General features: G+C 42.8%; 1 protein-coding gene across 1 annotated transcript in view; it reads left to right on the top strand.

Moving 5' to 3' along the window:
* Positions 1-7,553: 7,553 nt before the first annotated feature.
* LOC106579312 (src kinase-associated phosphoprotein 1) overlaps positions 7,554-15,488 on the top strand; it is a 36,356-nt gene continuing 28,421 nt past the window's right edge. Inside the window, exons 1-4 of the mRNA XM_014159125.3 lie at positions 7,554-8,361; positions 11,595-11,700; positions 12,142-12,167; positions 12,353-12,469. Coding sequence (XP_014014600.2) covers positions 8,322-8,361; positions 11,595-11,700; positions 12,142-12,167; positions 12,353-12,469 — 289 coding nt within the window. The 5' untranslated portion in view covers positions 7,554-8,321. The remainder of the gene's footprint in view (positions 8,362-11,594; positions 11,701-12,141; positions 12,168-12,352; positions 12,470-15,488) is intronic.

Genomic DNA, 15,488 nt, shown 5'->3' with positions numbered 1-15,488 from the left:
CATTTTAGAACCAGGATAAAAGCTTCTTACAGGTGTTCAGTAGGCCTCAAAGAGAATTTCACATGTCCCCCTTCTGCGTGATTCCTTTGTTGTGACAGTGGTTCATTTGGCCAAGGTAAGTGTCTCCAAAAACCATCCCCCTCCTTGGGAGGCTCATTCATATCTGCATCCCCAAGCCAACTTGCAGGCCAACCCCTCATGAGTGCTCCAGCAACTGAATCCATTCTCTACCCTATATGCAGGCTAACCAGGAGGGACAAGTGGCTGGGCCAGGGTTAACGTCTTGATACTTTCTGGAATTGCCTCCAGGATCCAAATGGCCACCCTAATAGTTTGCCACTGTCTGCCTGTCAGTTCACCATGGCTGTTTGGCGTAAGAAAAACAGGAACGGGAGAAAAGCAGAGTAACGAAGCAGCGCTATGGAAATAATGAGGGGTGGTGAGACGAGGCGATTGTAACCATGGCAGGTCGAGTAGAATAAGGCTAAAATGCTGTCACAGAACATCCACCCTCATTCGGCTGCAGGGCCTCTTTCCATTCATTTAAAAAAACAGTTGTATTGTTCCAAATGGAGACAGCAGAGCTCAATCAGTGTTGCGTCACATGGTTCAAAGCGGGCCAATTCGATGCTGCCAGGAGTTTGAGAAATGAGAGGTGACAGTTCATTTTCCCAGTGACAGTCTGTCGGTCTCGCTTGCTGGTTCCCCAGTCAATTTCCAGTGTGCAGTGAAGGCGGAGTGTTGGCTGAGATGGACAGCAACCCCCTTCTCCACCACTCTCTCCCATCGACCTCGCTGTGCTTTGTGTTCCAATTAACTGGACAGCAGTGGGTAAAATCACTAGGGAAGCCAGAAAAAAAGTCATATTACAACCTGTGTTGTGATAATTGCATTGTTTGCTCTATAACCTGTTAGTTCATATGCCTTGCCACCGTGATATATAGGCCTAAGGCCGAGACAATGAGAAGACACAGTGGCAGAATAAATTCAACCCCACCTGTGTTTCATCACAAAACTGGAGAGCAACCTCTGTCAAGTGAGGTCCACAAAGCATTCTGCATGTAACAAACAGTTACATGATGTACAGCATGGTCAAACAAGGTAATGTTTCCCACTAAACAACTATTGATTTAGAACCATGGAGAGTTACTGCAAGTCGCAAAGAAAACAGGAGCTGCCTCCACTATTCCAGCACCATTTCAACTTCAACATTTCAACATCATCAAATCACCTCTGCTTAGTTTAACACAGTGACAACTAAAAGATACCAAAAACAATTTGGGCCAATCAACTTAAGTTACATATGATGTGGCTGTCCATGGTTCTGATTTCTGTGTGTGTGTGTGTTTGTGCGTGCATGTGCGTTTGTGCAAGTAGAAAAAACATGTTGACTCACGCCAATGCCATCCTCCTCTCTTTCATGTTGAAGAAACAATCTATTACTCTGTTATAAATTACACACTTTAATTTTTTGTGGTCCTAGGCTAACTGGCTAAAAAGCTGGCTTGCTAGCCTAACTTCCTTTAATGGGCAACTTTAGCTAGTTAACATTAGCCTTCTACATTTAGCTACATATTGAACATACATCTTCTCAGAATCGCCATTATAATCATTGGCCAGTACGGAGAATTAAGTAAAACCACAAGTCCAAATCCCTATCTCCATCCATGGCTAATTTAGGCAAGGGACAATTTTAGCTAGCTAGCTAGCCTCCGGAGGACTAGAACACAACGAGATCCACAACAAGTTTCTGTCAGTGACGTATGCTCTCGATGTGATTGGAGTAAAGCCAAATCCAAACTGGCTTCCCTTGACACCTTTTTTGGGTGCTCCAGGACCATTCACAGTTGAGCTCACTCAGTTTAGCGCAACGCTGATTGACTATTATTTTATACTTTTATTATCAAGGGAGGCCAACCGCTCGCTGGCTTCCGTTGCAATCCAACGCTATGGGCGGCAACAATGTCATATTCTTTATGACCAGACAGCGTCAGATATATGGCCTACACATACAGAGACAGAGGAGCGCCGTTTCGCTCGCTCGGATGCCTTCTCTGGTGAGATACATCCAGCCTCTTGCGAATTTAAGGTAAATTATGAAACCCAGAGATACGAAAGATAAATTATTTAATATGTTTTTTTTCTTGGTATATTTTTTTGGGGAAGTCTGGCTTCCCTTGGCGTCCATGAATACATGCCACTACTGGACAGACAGAAGCGGTGACATGCAGGATCGGAAGCAGCTACACGCTCCTTGTATCCTTCCAGTCTCTCAATCCACGATCCATACCCGTGTGCAAAACGTTGCTTTTATTTTAATAGAGGGTGGAAATAGTGCAGATTCGTCTTTTTCACACTGCCTCAAGGGACAATGTCAGAACAGTGAAAATGTATACAGTTGTTATGTATATCAGAAATAGGGAATTGTTCCGTAAAAGACAATGTTCTCCAGCACGGCACACACTGTGGTGAATCAAGTTACGCAAAGACAGCTAGACCATGGTTTTGAATATGGTTTGGCATGATTTTCTTCTATCTTAATTGATTAGAGTGACTCAAGCCTATACTTTTCTCAGTCAATACCTAACTGACCGACTGAATGCGCAAGGTTCTCTACAATAGATCTAGCATAAGCGCTACACCTGACTCTGGTGCTCTTCATCTCGCGTCACATCTTACTACCTTCCAAGACCAACCCACAGCCCTCCCCCTCTCTCTCATATATTTGAGCAAAGGGTGGAAGGGGAATACAATGATTCCCTAGGGAAATCCCTAAAGCAAACTACCTCTTTTCACCCTCTTCTAAAATGTAAACATTTGCAGACTCTTAAGAATGAACCCAAACGTCCTTTCAATAGTGCTTTTACAGAAGTCGTGAAGTGTTTTAAGCAGACGAAGACCTTTAAGCAAATTACCATGTTGATGGTCAAACTGCCCATGTCTCCTCAACTAGTCAGGTCCATATGAGCACTGCGCTTTGAAGAGATAGTAAAACCATACACCCAATACTATTTGTCCTTTTACCCTTATGCATTGGTGCCTGCCTGCCTGCCTATCTTGAGAATGTATGTAATGAGAGGGAAGTGTGGGGGTGGATATACACACTCTAGATACCCTCAGGTTTCTCCTGACTCTCTCTCTCTCCTGGCTCTATCAGATCAGAGACTGTCCCTCCCTTCTGTCCCTCCCCCACTGCAATGGAAATGGAAAGGAATGCACAGATAAAGAAGCCTGGCACTAGAGATGAGAGGGTAGAAGACAGGGGGAGCGAATGCTAAAGGGCTTTCTTGAGGAGATGAGAGGTGGTCGTGACAGTGTTGGTAGTGGGAGATCATAGCAGGTTCCCCTTAGCAGCCCAGGGTTGCGTTTGATACAGGGCTTTTGTCACTCTTTCAGCGCTGCATTGTTGGGTGGTGTAATCCCTGCTGGATTACAAAGGGCCTGTCCTTTCATATGTGTGAGCCCAGCAGGCAGGTGGTGGAGGAAGGAAGGCTGGTTCCCCTAGCCCTCACAGGAGCATGGCTGGGGGGAGAGTGAAACACGGGTCAAAGGGACAATTACATCACTGGAATTCCTCTCCTCCTGACCTCATCTGATTTCCTGTGTAAAGGCTACAGGGTTAATGGGATATCAAGCTAAAATACTAGTATACAGGATCTTTGGGGAAAAATGAACAGTGTGTAGTCATATTTGTAGCTGAAACATACTCAAAATAAATGTAATTATGAGAAGATTAAAACAATTTTTAGTGTGTACTGTGTATCACATTTGTTGATGTATCATATGGTTCATTAGGTTAGGTGGTTATGAAAAGAGAGTTAACTGAGTGTGCTGATCATTCATTTCCTGTGGGCCTCAGAGAGCACACCAGAACAGACCACAGCTATAATCCTAATGACAGGTCAAAGAGAGATGAATGGGCAGGGGTCAACAGACAGACATGAAACTGTGGCAAAAGCCTTTCATTTTCATCCAATTTAGATTCAATGATTTATTTGTTGAAGTACAAACGCAATTCTCTCTCAGCAGACCCACAGCAATCACATTAGTTAAATTGATTGGTGGGGGATGTGTAATCAACACATTTTAAATGGGTTAATATCTCAATAAGATTATTTTTTTAATCCTTAGAATAAAATAATATTTAAGCAATAAGGTCAGAGGGGGTGAAGTATATGGCCAATAGGGGCGGCAGGTACCGGTAGGTTGCGGGCCGAAAGGTTGCGGGCCGAAAGGTTGCGAGATCGAATCCCCGAGATGACAAGGTAAAAATCTGTCGTTCTGCCTCTGAACAAGGCAGTTAACACACTGTTCCTAAGCAGTCATTGTAAATAAGAATTTATTCTTAACTGACTTGCCTAGTTAAAAAAAATCTAAATACCACGGTTAAGGGCTGTTCTTACGCACAATGCAATGCGGCGTGCCTGGATACAGCCGTTAGCCGTGGCATATCGGCCATATACCACAAACTCTCGTGGTGCCGTATTGCTGTTATAAACTGGTTACCAACATAATTATAACAATAAAAAAAATGTTTTGTCATACCAGCGGTATATGGTCTGTACTACAACGGCTTTCAGCCAATCATCATTCAGGGCTCAAACCCGGTTTATTGTTAATAAATTCATTTTGCTCATGTGCATAACTATAGATAAATCCGACAGGAGGTTTTGAGTGATGAAAGTTGAAATTTGACATTTCTCTAGAAACAATTGTACAAACAAAAAAAATTGATGTTAGGCTATTTTCTGCCAATTGTGCCGTTATTATGTGCAAGATGTTAAGACTACAAACCGTTAGAAATGGCCATTTGCGAGATTGACTTGTCATTTCAATGGGCATAGACTACAGACTAAAAATCTGGGTTTATGATATAGCCCACGATAGGCCTACATCTAATTTCAGTAGCCTATAGGCAAGATGTGAACAGAACGATTTAGCAGCTTGCTTAGTTCAAATTTTCTTCCTTGAGAAATACACTACATGACCAAAAGTATGTGGACACCTGGTCGTTGAACATCTAATTCCAAAATCATGGGAGTTAATATGGAGTTGGTCCCCCCTCTGCTGCTATAACAGCCTCCACTCTTCTGGGAAGGCTTTCCACTAGATGTTGGAACATTGCTGCGGGGACTTACTTCCATTCAGCCACAAGAGCATTAGTGAGGTCAGCACTGATGTTGGGCAATTAGGCCTGGTTTGCAGTCAGCGTTCCAATTCATCCCAAAGGTGTTTTATGTGGTTGAGGTCAAGGCTCTGTGCAGGCCAGTCAAGTTCTTCCACACTGATCTCGACAAACCATTTCTGTATGGACCTCGCTTTGTGCATGGGGGCATTGTCATGCTGAAACAGAAAAGGTCCTTCCCCAAAGTGATGCCACAAAGTTAGAAGCACAGAATAATCTAGAATGTCATTGTACACTGTAGTGTTAAGATTTCCCTTCACTGGAACTAGCCCGAATCATGAAAAACAGCCCCAGACCTTTATTCCTCCTCCACCAAACTTTACAGTTGGCACTATTCATTGGGGCAGGTAGCATTCTCCTGGCATCCGACAAACCCAGATTTGTCCGTCGGACCGCCAGATGGTGAAGCGTGATTCATCACTCCAGAGAACACGTTTCCACTGCTCCAGTCTAATAGCAGTGAGCTTTACGCCACTCCAGTCAACGCTTGGCGTTGCGCATGGTGATCTTAGGCTTGTGCTGCTCAGTCATAGAAACCCATTTCATGAAGCAGTTATTGTGCTGACGTTGCTTCCAGAGGCAGTTTGGATCTCGGTAGTGAATGTTGCAACCAAGGACAGACAATTTTTACACGCTTCAGCACTTGGCGGTCCCGTTCTGTGAGTTTGTGTGGCCTACCACTTTGTGGCTGAGCCTTTGTTGCTGCTAGACGTTTCCACTTCACAATAACAGCACTTACAGTTGACCGGGGCAGCTTTAGCAGGGCATACATTTGACGATAGAGCTTCGATAATTTCCAATTAACTAAACATGGCCATTAATAATTGCATTATAACACAAGGCTACAACAACAATAAACTGATGTTATGGGCTATTTATTAAATCTGTTTTCCAGCTCCAGGTAGGCTACACAAGTGGAACAAATTGATTTGCAATGACTCCAGTGATATGGTCATTTCAACATATTTATTGTATCAAATGGTAGCCTACAATGGCATGTACATTAATAGGCACTTTTTTTTTTTTAACTAGGCAAGTCAGTTAAGGACAAATTCTTATTATACAATGACACCTACTAGTAAAGTCCCCCAGGCCAAACCCTTCCCTAACCCGGACGACACAGGGCCAATTGTGCACCGCCCTATGGGACTGTGATACAGCCTGGGATCGAACCCGGGTCTGTAGTGACGCCTCTAGACCGCTGCGCCACTCGGGAGGCCAACAGATGCAAATGTATCATTATCCACTTTTAATGTCAGTTTCATTGAGACTTTTCCCCATAACAGAAGCACATGAGGAGTTCCATAACTTCCATTTCAAATTTCCACTCACGCAGCCACCGAGACCTATAACTGATCATGCATAAAACACTTTTCCATAAGCAGTCGACATTAGAATGGAGTTTAGACCACCTCCGTGCGAATTTATCTAATGCGCTCTAGTGCGCCCAAAGTCGTTTTCCAGTGCTTTGTCGCCGTTATTTGTTGATGCGCATCAGTTCTAGCGTGTTTGTTGATACGTTTTATGGAAAAGGGGTTGAAAATAGGTATCTCCATAATGACAACTAAATATTCTACCTACAACTGGTTAAAAAGTTTACAAAACGTGCGCGCATGCTGCTCTGTCTCCTCTCACTCTCATGACTCAGCCAATAGTGGACTCGTGCTGTGTTAAATGCTAGTCGGAACTAGGAAAATCGGAAATTTCCGAATGGATGATTCGTTGAACGCGGCACGTGTATAACTACAACCGTTTAGCAGGTTCGACATTTCAGAGTTTCCTAGTTCTGACTAGTACATAAACGCAACATAAACTGCCTACTGCAGTGCCCTCCCCACCACTCAATCACGCAGTAACAGCGTGCCTCACTGCCTGATAGTCATTAGCAGCAGGTCACAGTGAAATATTATACACTTATTTATTTTTAAAGAGAAATGCCATGGCGGCCGCTGTGTAATTTAAAAGTAGCCCAAAAACCTGCAACCGATACATTTTCACCTGTGACATCGTTTTCAAAGTTGGTCAAATCTGGAAAATTACGAACATGGCAACCCTGAGTGATAGGAAGACAAAACTGTTTTCGAATCTAACCGCGGTAACCGTACTATTTGTGACGTGAATTGAGTATATAGTGTGTAGTATATACTCATTAAGTATGTATTAGTATACAGTATGTTAGTATGGGTATTCGAACACAGCTATGAGTTTCTAAACCCATAGACGCAACATCGCAATAAATCAATTAGAGAAGTGAAAAATTCTTCCTTAGCTGTTAATTTTCTAGAAATCTAAAGGCACAACCTTTCTTAAGTAGTTGAACATGTTATTACTCCAACTTCTGAAAGTGACAAACTGACACGTTTTTATTTTCGTCAAAAACAACTTTATATCGAAGGAGTGCCTTTGATTTGACGGCCTGCGGTTCAGCGAGAGACGACTGTTGGACGTGTTTATTTTTTAAATATATATTTTTTCTCTGTTAGACGTGTTTATGCGCATGAGTTTAGATAATCAACGTCGCCATATTGCCTACAAGCGTGATCGTACTGTCTTTGGTAGAAAGCACAAACACCTCCACCCAATCAGTCTGCAATACTGCACAACATCCTTCGTTACTATGACAACTAGCTGTTAGCAAGTTACTGGTGGCTGAACACGCATTCGATTTGGTAACTTCTAACTTGAAGTTTGGACAGTCAATACTCCAAAATGAATGTGAAAACAAACCTGAATTGAGCATTATGGCCTGCAGTGTGATCAAAGGCTTTATTCATACTTGAAGTTGGATGCCTACAGGGACTTTGAAAAACTGATGTGACGAGGTGATATAGACCTAACAACTGAAGAACATCATTCAGAGGAAGCGTTTAGTCACATCATGCTCCACCCCATTTTTGCAATTCTGATTTTGCATTAGATGCATGCACGGAAATAATTTTTGTAACAAAAGTGTACAGGTGTTGCATGAGTGTGTTAGTATAGTGTGTGAGTATCCACATGCGTTCATTTGAAGCAGGGAACTGTTACAATATGACAGGAGTCCGGTCTACACAGACTCTATAACTTTTCACAAAAGTTTTAGTTTTGATTGACTATCAACATTGTCTGAAAATTCCTCTGGCACTTTGAGGGAAGGATGGGGACAGTCTCTGAAGATGTTAGGAGGCTTTTGAATGGTAATGTTATATATATTTCTATTGATTTTAAGCAGTATGATTTAATGTAAGAATATTATCATAAGGATGGAATAGAAAATCATATACTGTGCAATTTTCGATGTACTTGTCTTATAACTAGAATCATCGTAAGAGGACGTATTGTATAACTCTACTGCTATATGTAGGCCTACTGATAGTTTTGAATTGCTACAACTTTTATCGCCAATAAGGCACTGCACATGTCTGTTAACATTATTATGTGCTACAGAATTCAGTGATTTATGTTCAAAGTAATCAAACCATCAGGACTTGTTACTATGCTTTTATCTACAGTGACTTTGTGAATAACTATGCGTGTGCCTCACTGTATTTCATATTCTATCATCTTTATGACAAGAGAATATTAGATTTTTAGTTAGTTCCTTGTGGATATTCCTCAGATTGCCATCTGATTCACACTGTAGAGTAACTGTCAGTGTTTGCAAACATGAACACTGGCATCTGCTGTATTTGCATGTACTACTTAGCAACCTGACTTGGCCCTTTGACAAACATTTGCATATGTCAACACCTTACTGTATTTATTTAGCTCCTTTGCACCCCATTATTTCTATTTCGCACTTTCTTCCTCTACAAATCTACCATTCCAGTGTTTTACTTGCTATATTGTGTTTACTTTGCCACCATGGCCTTTTTTGCCTTTACCTCCCTTATCTCACCTCATTTGCTCACATTGTATATAGACTTATTTTTTCTTCTGTATGTTTGTTTTACTCCATGTGTAACTCTGTGTTGTGTGTCGAACTGCTTTGCTTTAGCTTGGCCAGGTCGCAATTGTAAATGAGAACTTGTTCTCAACTTGCCTACCTGGTTAAATAAAGGTGAAATAAATAAAATGTAATATTAAGTGGTGGAAAAAGTACTAAATTAATATACTTGAGTAAAGTAAAGATACCTTAATAGAAAATGACTCAAGTAAAACTCACCCAGTAAAGTACTACTTGAGTAAAAGTATCTGGTTTTAAAAGTACAGTAGTAGAAAAAGTACTCAATTGTAATACTTAAGTAAAATTAAAATGTATACATCAAATTCCTTATATTAAGCAAACCATTAAAGTACAGATACCCAATTGTCACGTTCATCCAAAGGATGAGACCAAAGCGCAGCGTGGGTATCATTCCACATCTTTTATTTAAATGTGAAACTTTGCAAAACAAACAAACTACAAACAAAAACTGTGACGAAAGAGGTGCAACATGCACTAACTCAAAATAATCTCCCACAAACATAGGTGGGAAAAACTACTTAAATATGATCCCCAATTAGAGACAATGATGACCAGCTGCCTCTAATTGGGGATCATACAAAAATCCCCACATAGAAAAAAGAAACTAGAACCAAAACATAGAACTAAACTAGATAAATCCCCCCAGTCACGCCCTGACCTACTCTACCATATAAAATAAGAGCTCTTTATGGTCAGGACGTGACAGTACCACCCCCCCCCCAAAGGTGCAGACTCCGGCCGCAAAACCTGAAACCAAAAAGGGAGGGTTGGGGGGGGGTCTAGTGTTGGTGGCGGCTCTGGTGCAGGACAAAGAACCTTCTCATCCCGCGGATCCTCCCGCATCGGAGGCGGTCCTGGTGCGGGACGAAGAACCCTCTCATCCTGCGAACCCGCCAGCATCGGTGGAGGCTCCGGACTAGGAGCCGTCGCTGGAGGCTCTGGAACAAGAAGGCGCACTGGAGGCCTGATGCGTGGGGCTGGCACAGGTGGCGCCAGACTGGTAATACGCACCTCAAGGCGAGTGCGGAGAGCAGGCACAGGACCCACCGGACTGAGGACACGCACTTCAGGGAGAGTGTGAGGAGGAGGCACAGGATGTACCTGACTGAGGACACGCAGGGAGAGTGCGAGGAGGCACAGGACGTACTGGGCTGTGGAGGCGCACTGGAGACCTGGTGCCTAGAACCGGTGCAGGATATACTGGACCGTGGAGGCGCACTGGAGGTCTGGAGCGTAGAGCTGGCACAACCCGTCCTGGCTGAATGCTCACTTTAGCCCGGCAAATGCGGGGCGCAGGCACAGTGCGCATCGGGCTATGAATGCGCACTGGAGATACAGTGCGCATCACCGCATAACACGGTGCCTGACTGGTCACACGCTCCCCACGGTAAGCACAGGGAGTTGGCTCAGGTCTACACCCTGACTCCGCCAATCACCCCGTGTGCCCCCCCCCCAAAAAATGTGGGAGCTGCCTCTCGGGTTTCCGTCGTTGCCGTGCTAATTCCTTGTATCGTCGCCGTTCCTCTTTTGCTGCCTCTATCTGCTCCCTTGGATGGCGATATTCCCCAATCTGCATCCAGGGCCCCTTGCCGTCCAGGGCCCCTTGCCGTCCAGGATCTCCTCCCATGTCCACTCCTTGCCACGCTGCTTGGTCCTCTGGGGGTGGGAGATTCTGTCACGTTCGTCCAAAGGATGAGACCAAAGCGCAGCGTGGGTATCGTTCCACATCTTTTATTTAAATGTGAAACTTTGCAAAACAAACAAACTACAAACAAAAACCGTGACGAAAGAGGTGAAACATGCACTAACTCAAAATAATCTCCCACAAACACAGGTGGGAAAAACAACTACTTAAATATGATCCCCAATTAGAGACAACGATGACCAGCTGCCTCTAATTGGGGATCATACAAAAATCCCAACATAGAAAAAAGAAACAGGAACCAAAACAACATAGAACTAAATAAACTAGATAAACCCCCCCAGTCACGCCCTGACCTACTCTACCATAGAAAATAAGAGCTCTCTATGGTCAGGACGTGACTACAATAAACTACTGTAGTACTTTAAATAATGTTTTACTTAAGTACTTTCACCACTGGTAATATTACAATTATAGGAAATAAAGAAATCTAAACAAGCGCTGTAGTTCAACTTGTTTTTCCTGTGCCAGCATGAAAGATAACATTGTTTCTGATATGCTTGTGACTTGGAATACAGTTTGTGATTACATGTCAAGGTGGAAATTTTAATGGAAAAAATCATAGTACTGCTTGAAGCGCTTAAAATGATGTGCATTTTTGTAAAAGTTCATGCTCCAGGTAATGAATGACAAAATATCCTAAATGGCCACTTAGTAAATCATAATATATTTTATATGACGTCTTCTCAGGATTGAGGTGTACAGGTATATATTTTTTCTTCCACTTATTACATGTGTGACTTGCCTGTCTTGTCTTTCAGACTGTGAGCTGTTTGTATCAGATATCCTACAAGATGAGAACCTCAGTAAACATGCCAGGGAAACACGGGACGTCTTACTTAATAACTTCAGGGTGATCTACTCCAGGTACGTAAGGCCTGCTAGACTGTTCCTCCTAGTTGGCCTCTTTACCTCCATATGCACACACACAATAATGAAACAACTTGTGTCACTTAAATTTTACATTAGATGTTCACATTTCCTGAAGCTTTTTTGATGATGGAAAGAAGCGTTAACAATTTAATTTTAGAAACTTGTTATTGAAAGGAAAATATGTATGAAAGTAAGCACATGAGAAGAAATGAATCGTTTCTGCATCAGAGATGTCTGCACCGGAAGCCTGTTACTTCTTTTTACTCTGTGCATGGTGAAGGTTGTACTTATTTGCGAGAGGTTATGTCTTGTGGTCTGAGAGGCAGGAAACCAAAGTAGGGTGTTTGGTGTCATTGACGGAAGTGTAAGCACTTGAAGAACCTTATAACCTAATTTGCAGTCTAAATTTAACTAATCCCCACTTTTATTTTGCAGAAATCCTCAGGCGTTTTCCTTCAGATGTAAGTGACTGCATATTTTACACCATAAAATGGTTGAATCCTTACTTGGGATGTAACTATTTTGTGCGCCATTGACATACATTTGTGCAACTAACACATTTGGCCATATCAGGGCATTTCCTGTGTGCTGTTGAAAGTCCTCCCCCTGGCCTCCCGATCCTGATGTAGTGTTCTTACCCACCTAGCTGAGTCCAGACAGGAGGACAGTTCAGATGACAACCAGAGCTCCAGTCAGGGCCGCTCGGCCCCCTCAGACGACCTGTCAGTGGCCTCTGACTACCAGGATGAGGGCTCTCCTGACTGTGAGTAAAGGCTTGGTTCTGTGTGCGTGCGCTGTGTACGTGTGTGAGTGTGTGTGTGTGTCTCAATGCAACGTGCTTATGTGCTAAGCATGTCTGAGGGTGTTTGCTACATTATATTTGGGGTTTGTAAGTGGAACATAGGGACTCCTACTGTGCATTTAACCTGAAATATATCAGCACATAGAAGGGGTGTCAAATAACAGCTTGCCCTCTAGTGGTTGGGTCTGCTGAATGAATGGAGTGTTGGTGGGAATACTTAGGGTGAGGATGGGGGGGGTGTTCACACAGACCTGATAGGTGACCTAGAGCTCTCTCTAGTGGTGAGAGTAGTCTGGAGCCCTCAGTGAATCCATCTGTGTGTACCAGGTGGGAGGCAGGGGCCCTAGTCAGTTTCTCTCAGATGAGCCCACACAGAGTGTGCTCTGTAGCTCGAGGCTAATTAGCTGATTGATTAACCCTAACCCTGGTCTCCTCTCCCAATTCAGTTTGAAATACAACACTGTACCTGAGGGGCCATGTGTGTTCCATCTCTCTCCCTTTATCTGTCTGGTTCTCTGTCTTCCATTCTCTCTCTCTCTCTCTCTCTCTCTCTCTCTCTCTCTCTCTCTCTTCCTCTCTCTTTCACTATCTCTGGTTCTATGAGACATGGTAGTACTTGACTGGTTGTTCAGAAGTGACACAATGACTCACCTAGAGCCTTGGGTGTCCCATGCTCTCAGTGGGTGTCATGCGAGGATGATGATGGGCATTCCTACATATAACTTCTCCACTTTGTGAATTTAGCATGTTGCAATATCTATTTTCAAAGGTCTGTTTGACTGTGCTTTTTCCTCATTGGTTGTACCCCGTTGCTTCCTGAACTAACTGTCTGCACCAAAGGGCAGCTGGAGTTCATAGTTCACTGTCTGTTCACTAGCCAGAGTAAATTACAGATGTGGCTTTACCAGCTTTGCAGGGCAGTCCATTTTAAAGGAAGAGGGTGTGTGTGAAAATAATGAAATGATGAGCCAATGGAATCAATTACATTTTAGGAAGAAAATGTATTCATGGTTTAATTACAGAAGCTGGATATGCACAACTGATTTTAGTAGTACTGCCGTTCTAGTCACCCAAACCACAATTGCCTATAGGAGGTCAACTTTTGCTTTTGCCCTATGTAACAATCCCACCTTTTTCTATTTAGCCTTATGACATCAAACAAGATAACCTTTATCCTAAAACAATTGAACAAATGTACAATGATTGAAAGAATATCAAAAGTAAGAATAGGAAAATATTGATGATATGGGTTTAGTTCCTGTTCACCTATGTAGAGGAGAACCATGACAGTTGGTATTTGACTTGGGAGTTGACTGCCTCAACTTCTCTGCTCCCTAACCTGTGGTGAAGAAGTGTGTTCAATCCAGGCGGGAAACATAACACCTACTGTTATTTCACTAAATGGCCTGGCCCGTTTTCTCCATGGACCAGTTCTTCAAAAGTTCTCTATCTGGATTTCACCAATTGGATAGGATTAAATGCATAGAAATAGAATGAATAGAACGGACAAGTCATTGACTTGAATGGGGAGTCCCGTTCTATTCATTATATTTCTATACATTTAATCCTATCCGATAGCCAAAATCCAGATAGATAACTTTTGAAAAGCTGGGTCCAGTGGACTGGCTGACACCAGATTTGTAATGGCTGACAGGAACAGATGGATCCTCCATTGTTTTCCTCTGTGTCTGCATGGTAATGTGAACTGTGTTTCACCCATCGACTGCACGGTTGACCTGACCGTGCCTGCAGCCTCACCCTAGCTCCAGTCTGGTTGACAACAGCCCCCATCACCACCCAGCACTCCCCCAGTGTGAGGAGGACTTGCAAAGTGGAGTTAGGGAAGCAGGAGATGGGGGTCGAAGTGCTATGAGACTTGGCATGCCGTTTTGCAGTGTCAAGTTTACAATCTGTCTTAAAAGAAGTATAGGGATGGTGTGTTTGTTTTTTGGCCATTGGGTGGTAGCCGAGGCGATGACAGTATTGCAGGAGCATTGTATCAGGAGCAGTCAGAGATTGACATTTTTTTTTATATATCAACGTTTTTGTGGTCATAAGGATTGTTTTCATACATTGTTATCTCCCATATTTGTTCAGGTGTGGAGAAAAGGTCTCGATTATTAATTTAGTAATAAAAGATCTAACGTCACGATTCACAGTGCACGTATTTGTTATTGAAAGCATACATGACCAGTTCAAGCGGAAACCAACTCCATCTCTCAAATTGATATCTCACCAGATGATTAGTGTCTGTTTGTTGACCCATTTGATGGATATGATCTATGGACAAACATGTCTGAGTGGTGAGAAAGATCTGTTTGTTAGAAGCAGGGGAAGGCAGAGGTACTGTGTGGTATCAGAGAATACAGGTGGCGTTGGGCCCTTGTGTCTGCTGACTTTGACAGATATCAGAGACAATGGGCAGCAGGCTCCAGCTCTGCCAGTGCCAACACTATTTCCTGCACCAATTACGGCCAACAGGAAAAAGGCCAAGATAACCATTTTAGTTCAGTTGTATCTCATTTTTCTTAAATTGGGTCATTAGCGTATCAATCTAGAATGTTAATTTCCAAAGAGTGTGCTGGCATAAAATTGTTTGAGTTTTGATTGGTCTAATTTAGTGCAGAAAGAGTTCAAAAGGTGTACTTTCAATTATATTACAACTATGCTATTGAGAACAAAATTACATTAAAGAAAATAAAAAATAAAGGTTCGTGGGGAGTATATCTCGAGATATTCCTGACCCAGTCAAAGCTGTAACACAGAACAAAATAAATAAAGATATGTGGGGCTGTAGCAAGACCTTGAATGGCCTCTGTATAGTATGTGGTTTTAGTGGAGGAAGCTGTTATACCTCAGATACACATTATTTTTATTTTAGCTGGTACTTCGCTGAATTACATACAGTACTCAGCACTTCGGTGAGAAACAGACCTGGATCTCCCTGTACAGTAAGTGGCCATGCTATCTATCCACTTAG

Source organism: Salmo salar, chromosome 19, assembly GCF_965601325.2.
Source record: "Salmo salar chromosome 19, fSalSal1, whole genome shotgun sequence".
Lineage (NCBI taxonomy): Eukaryota > Metazoa > Chordata > Actinopteri > Salmoniformes > Salmonidae > Salmo > Salmo salar.
This window is presented reverse-complemented; position numbering and strand designations above follow the sequence as displayed.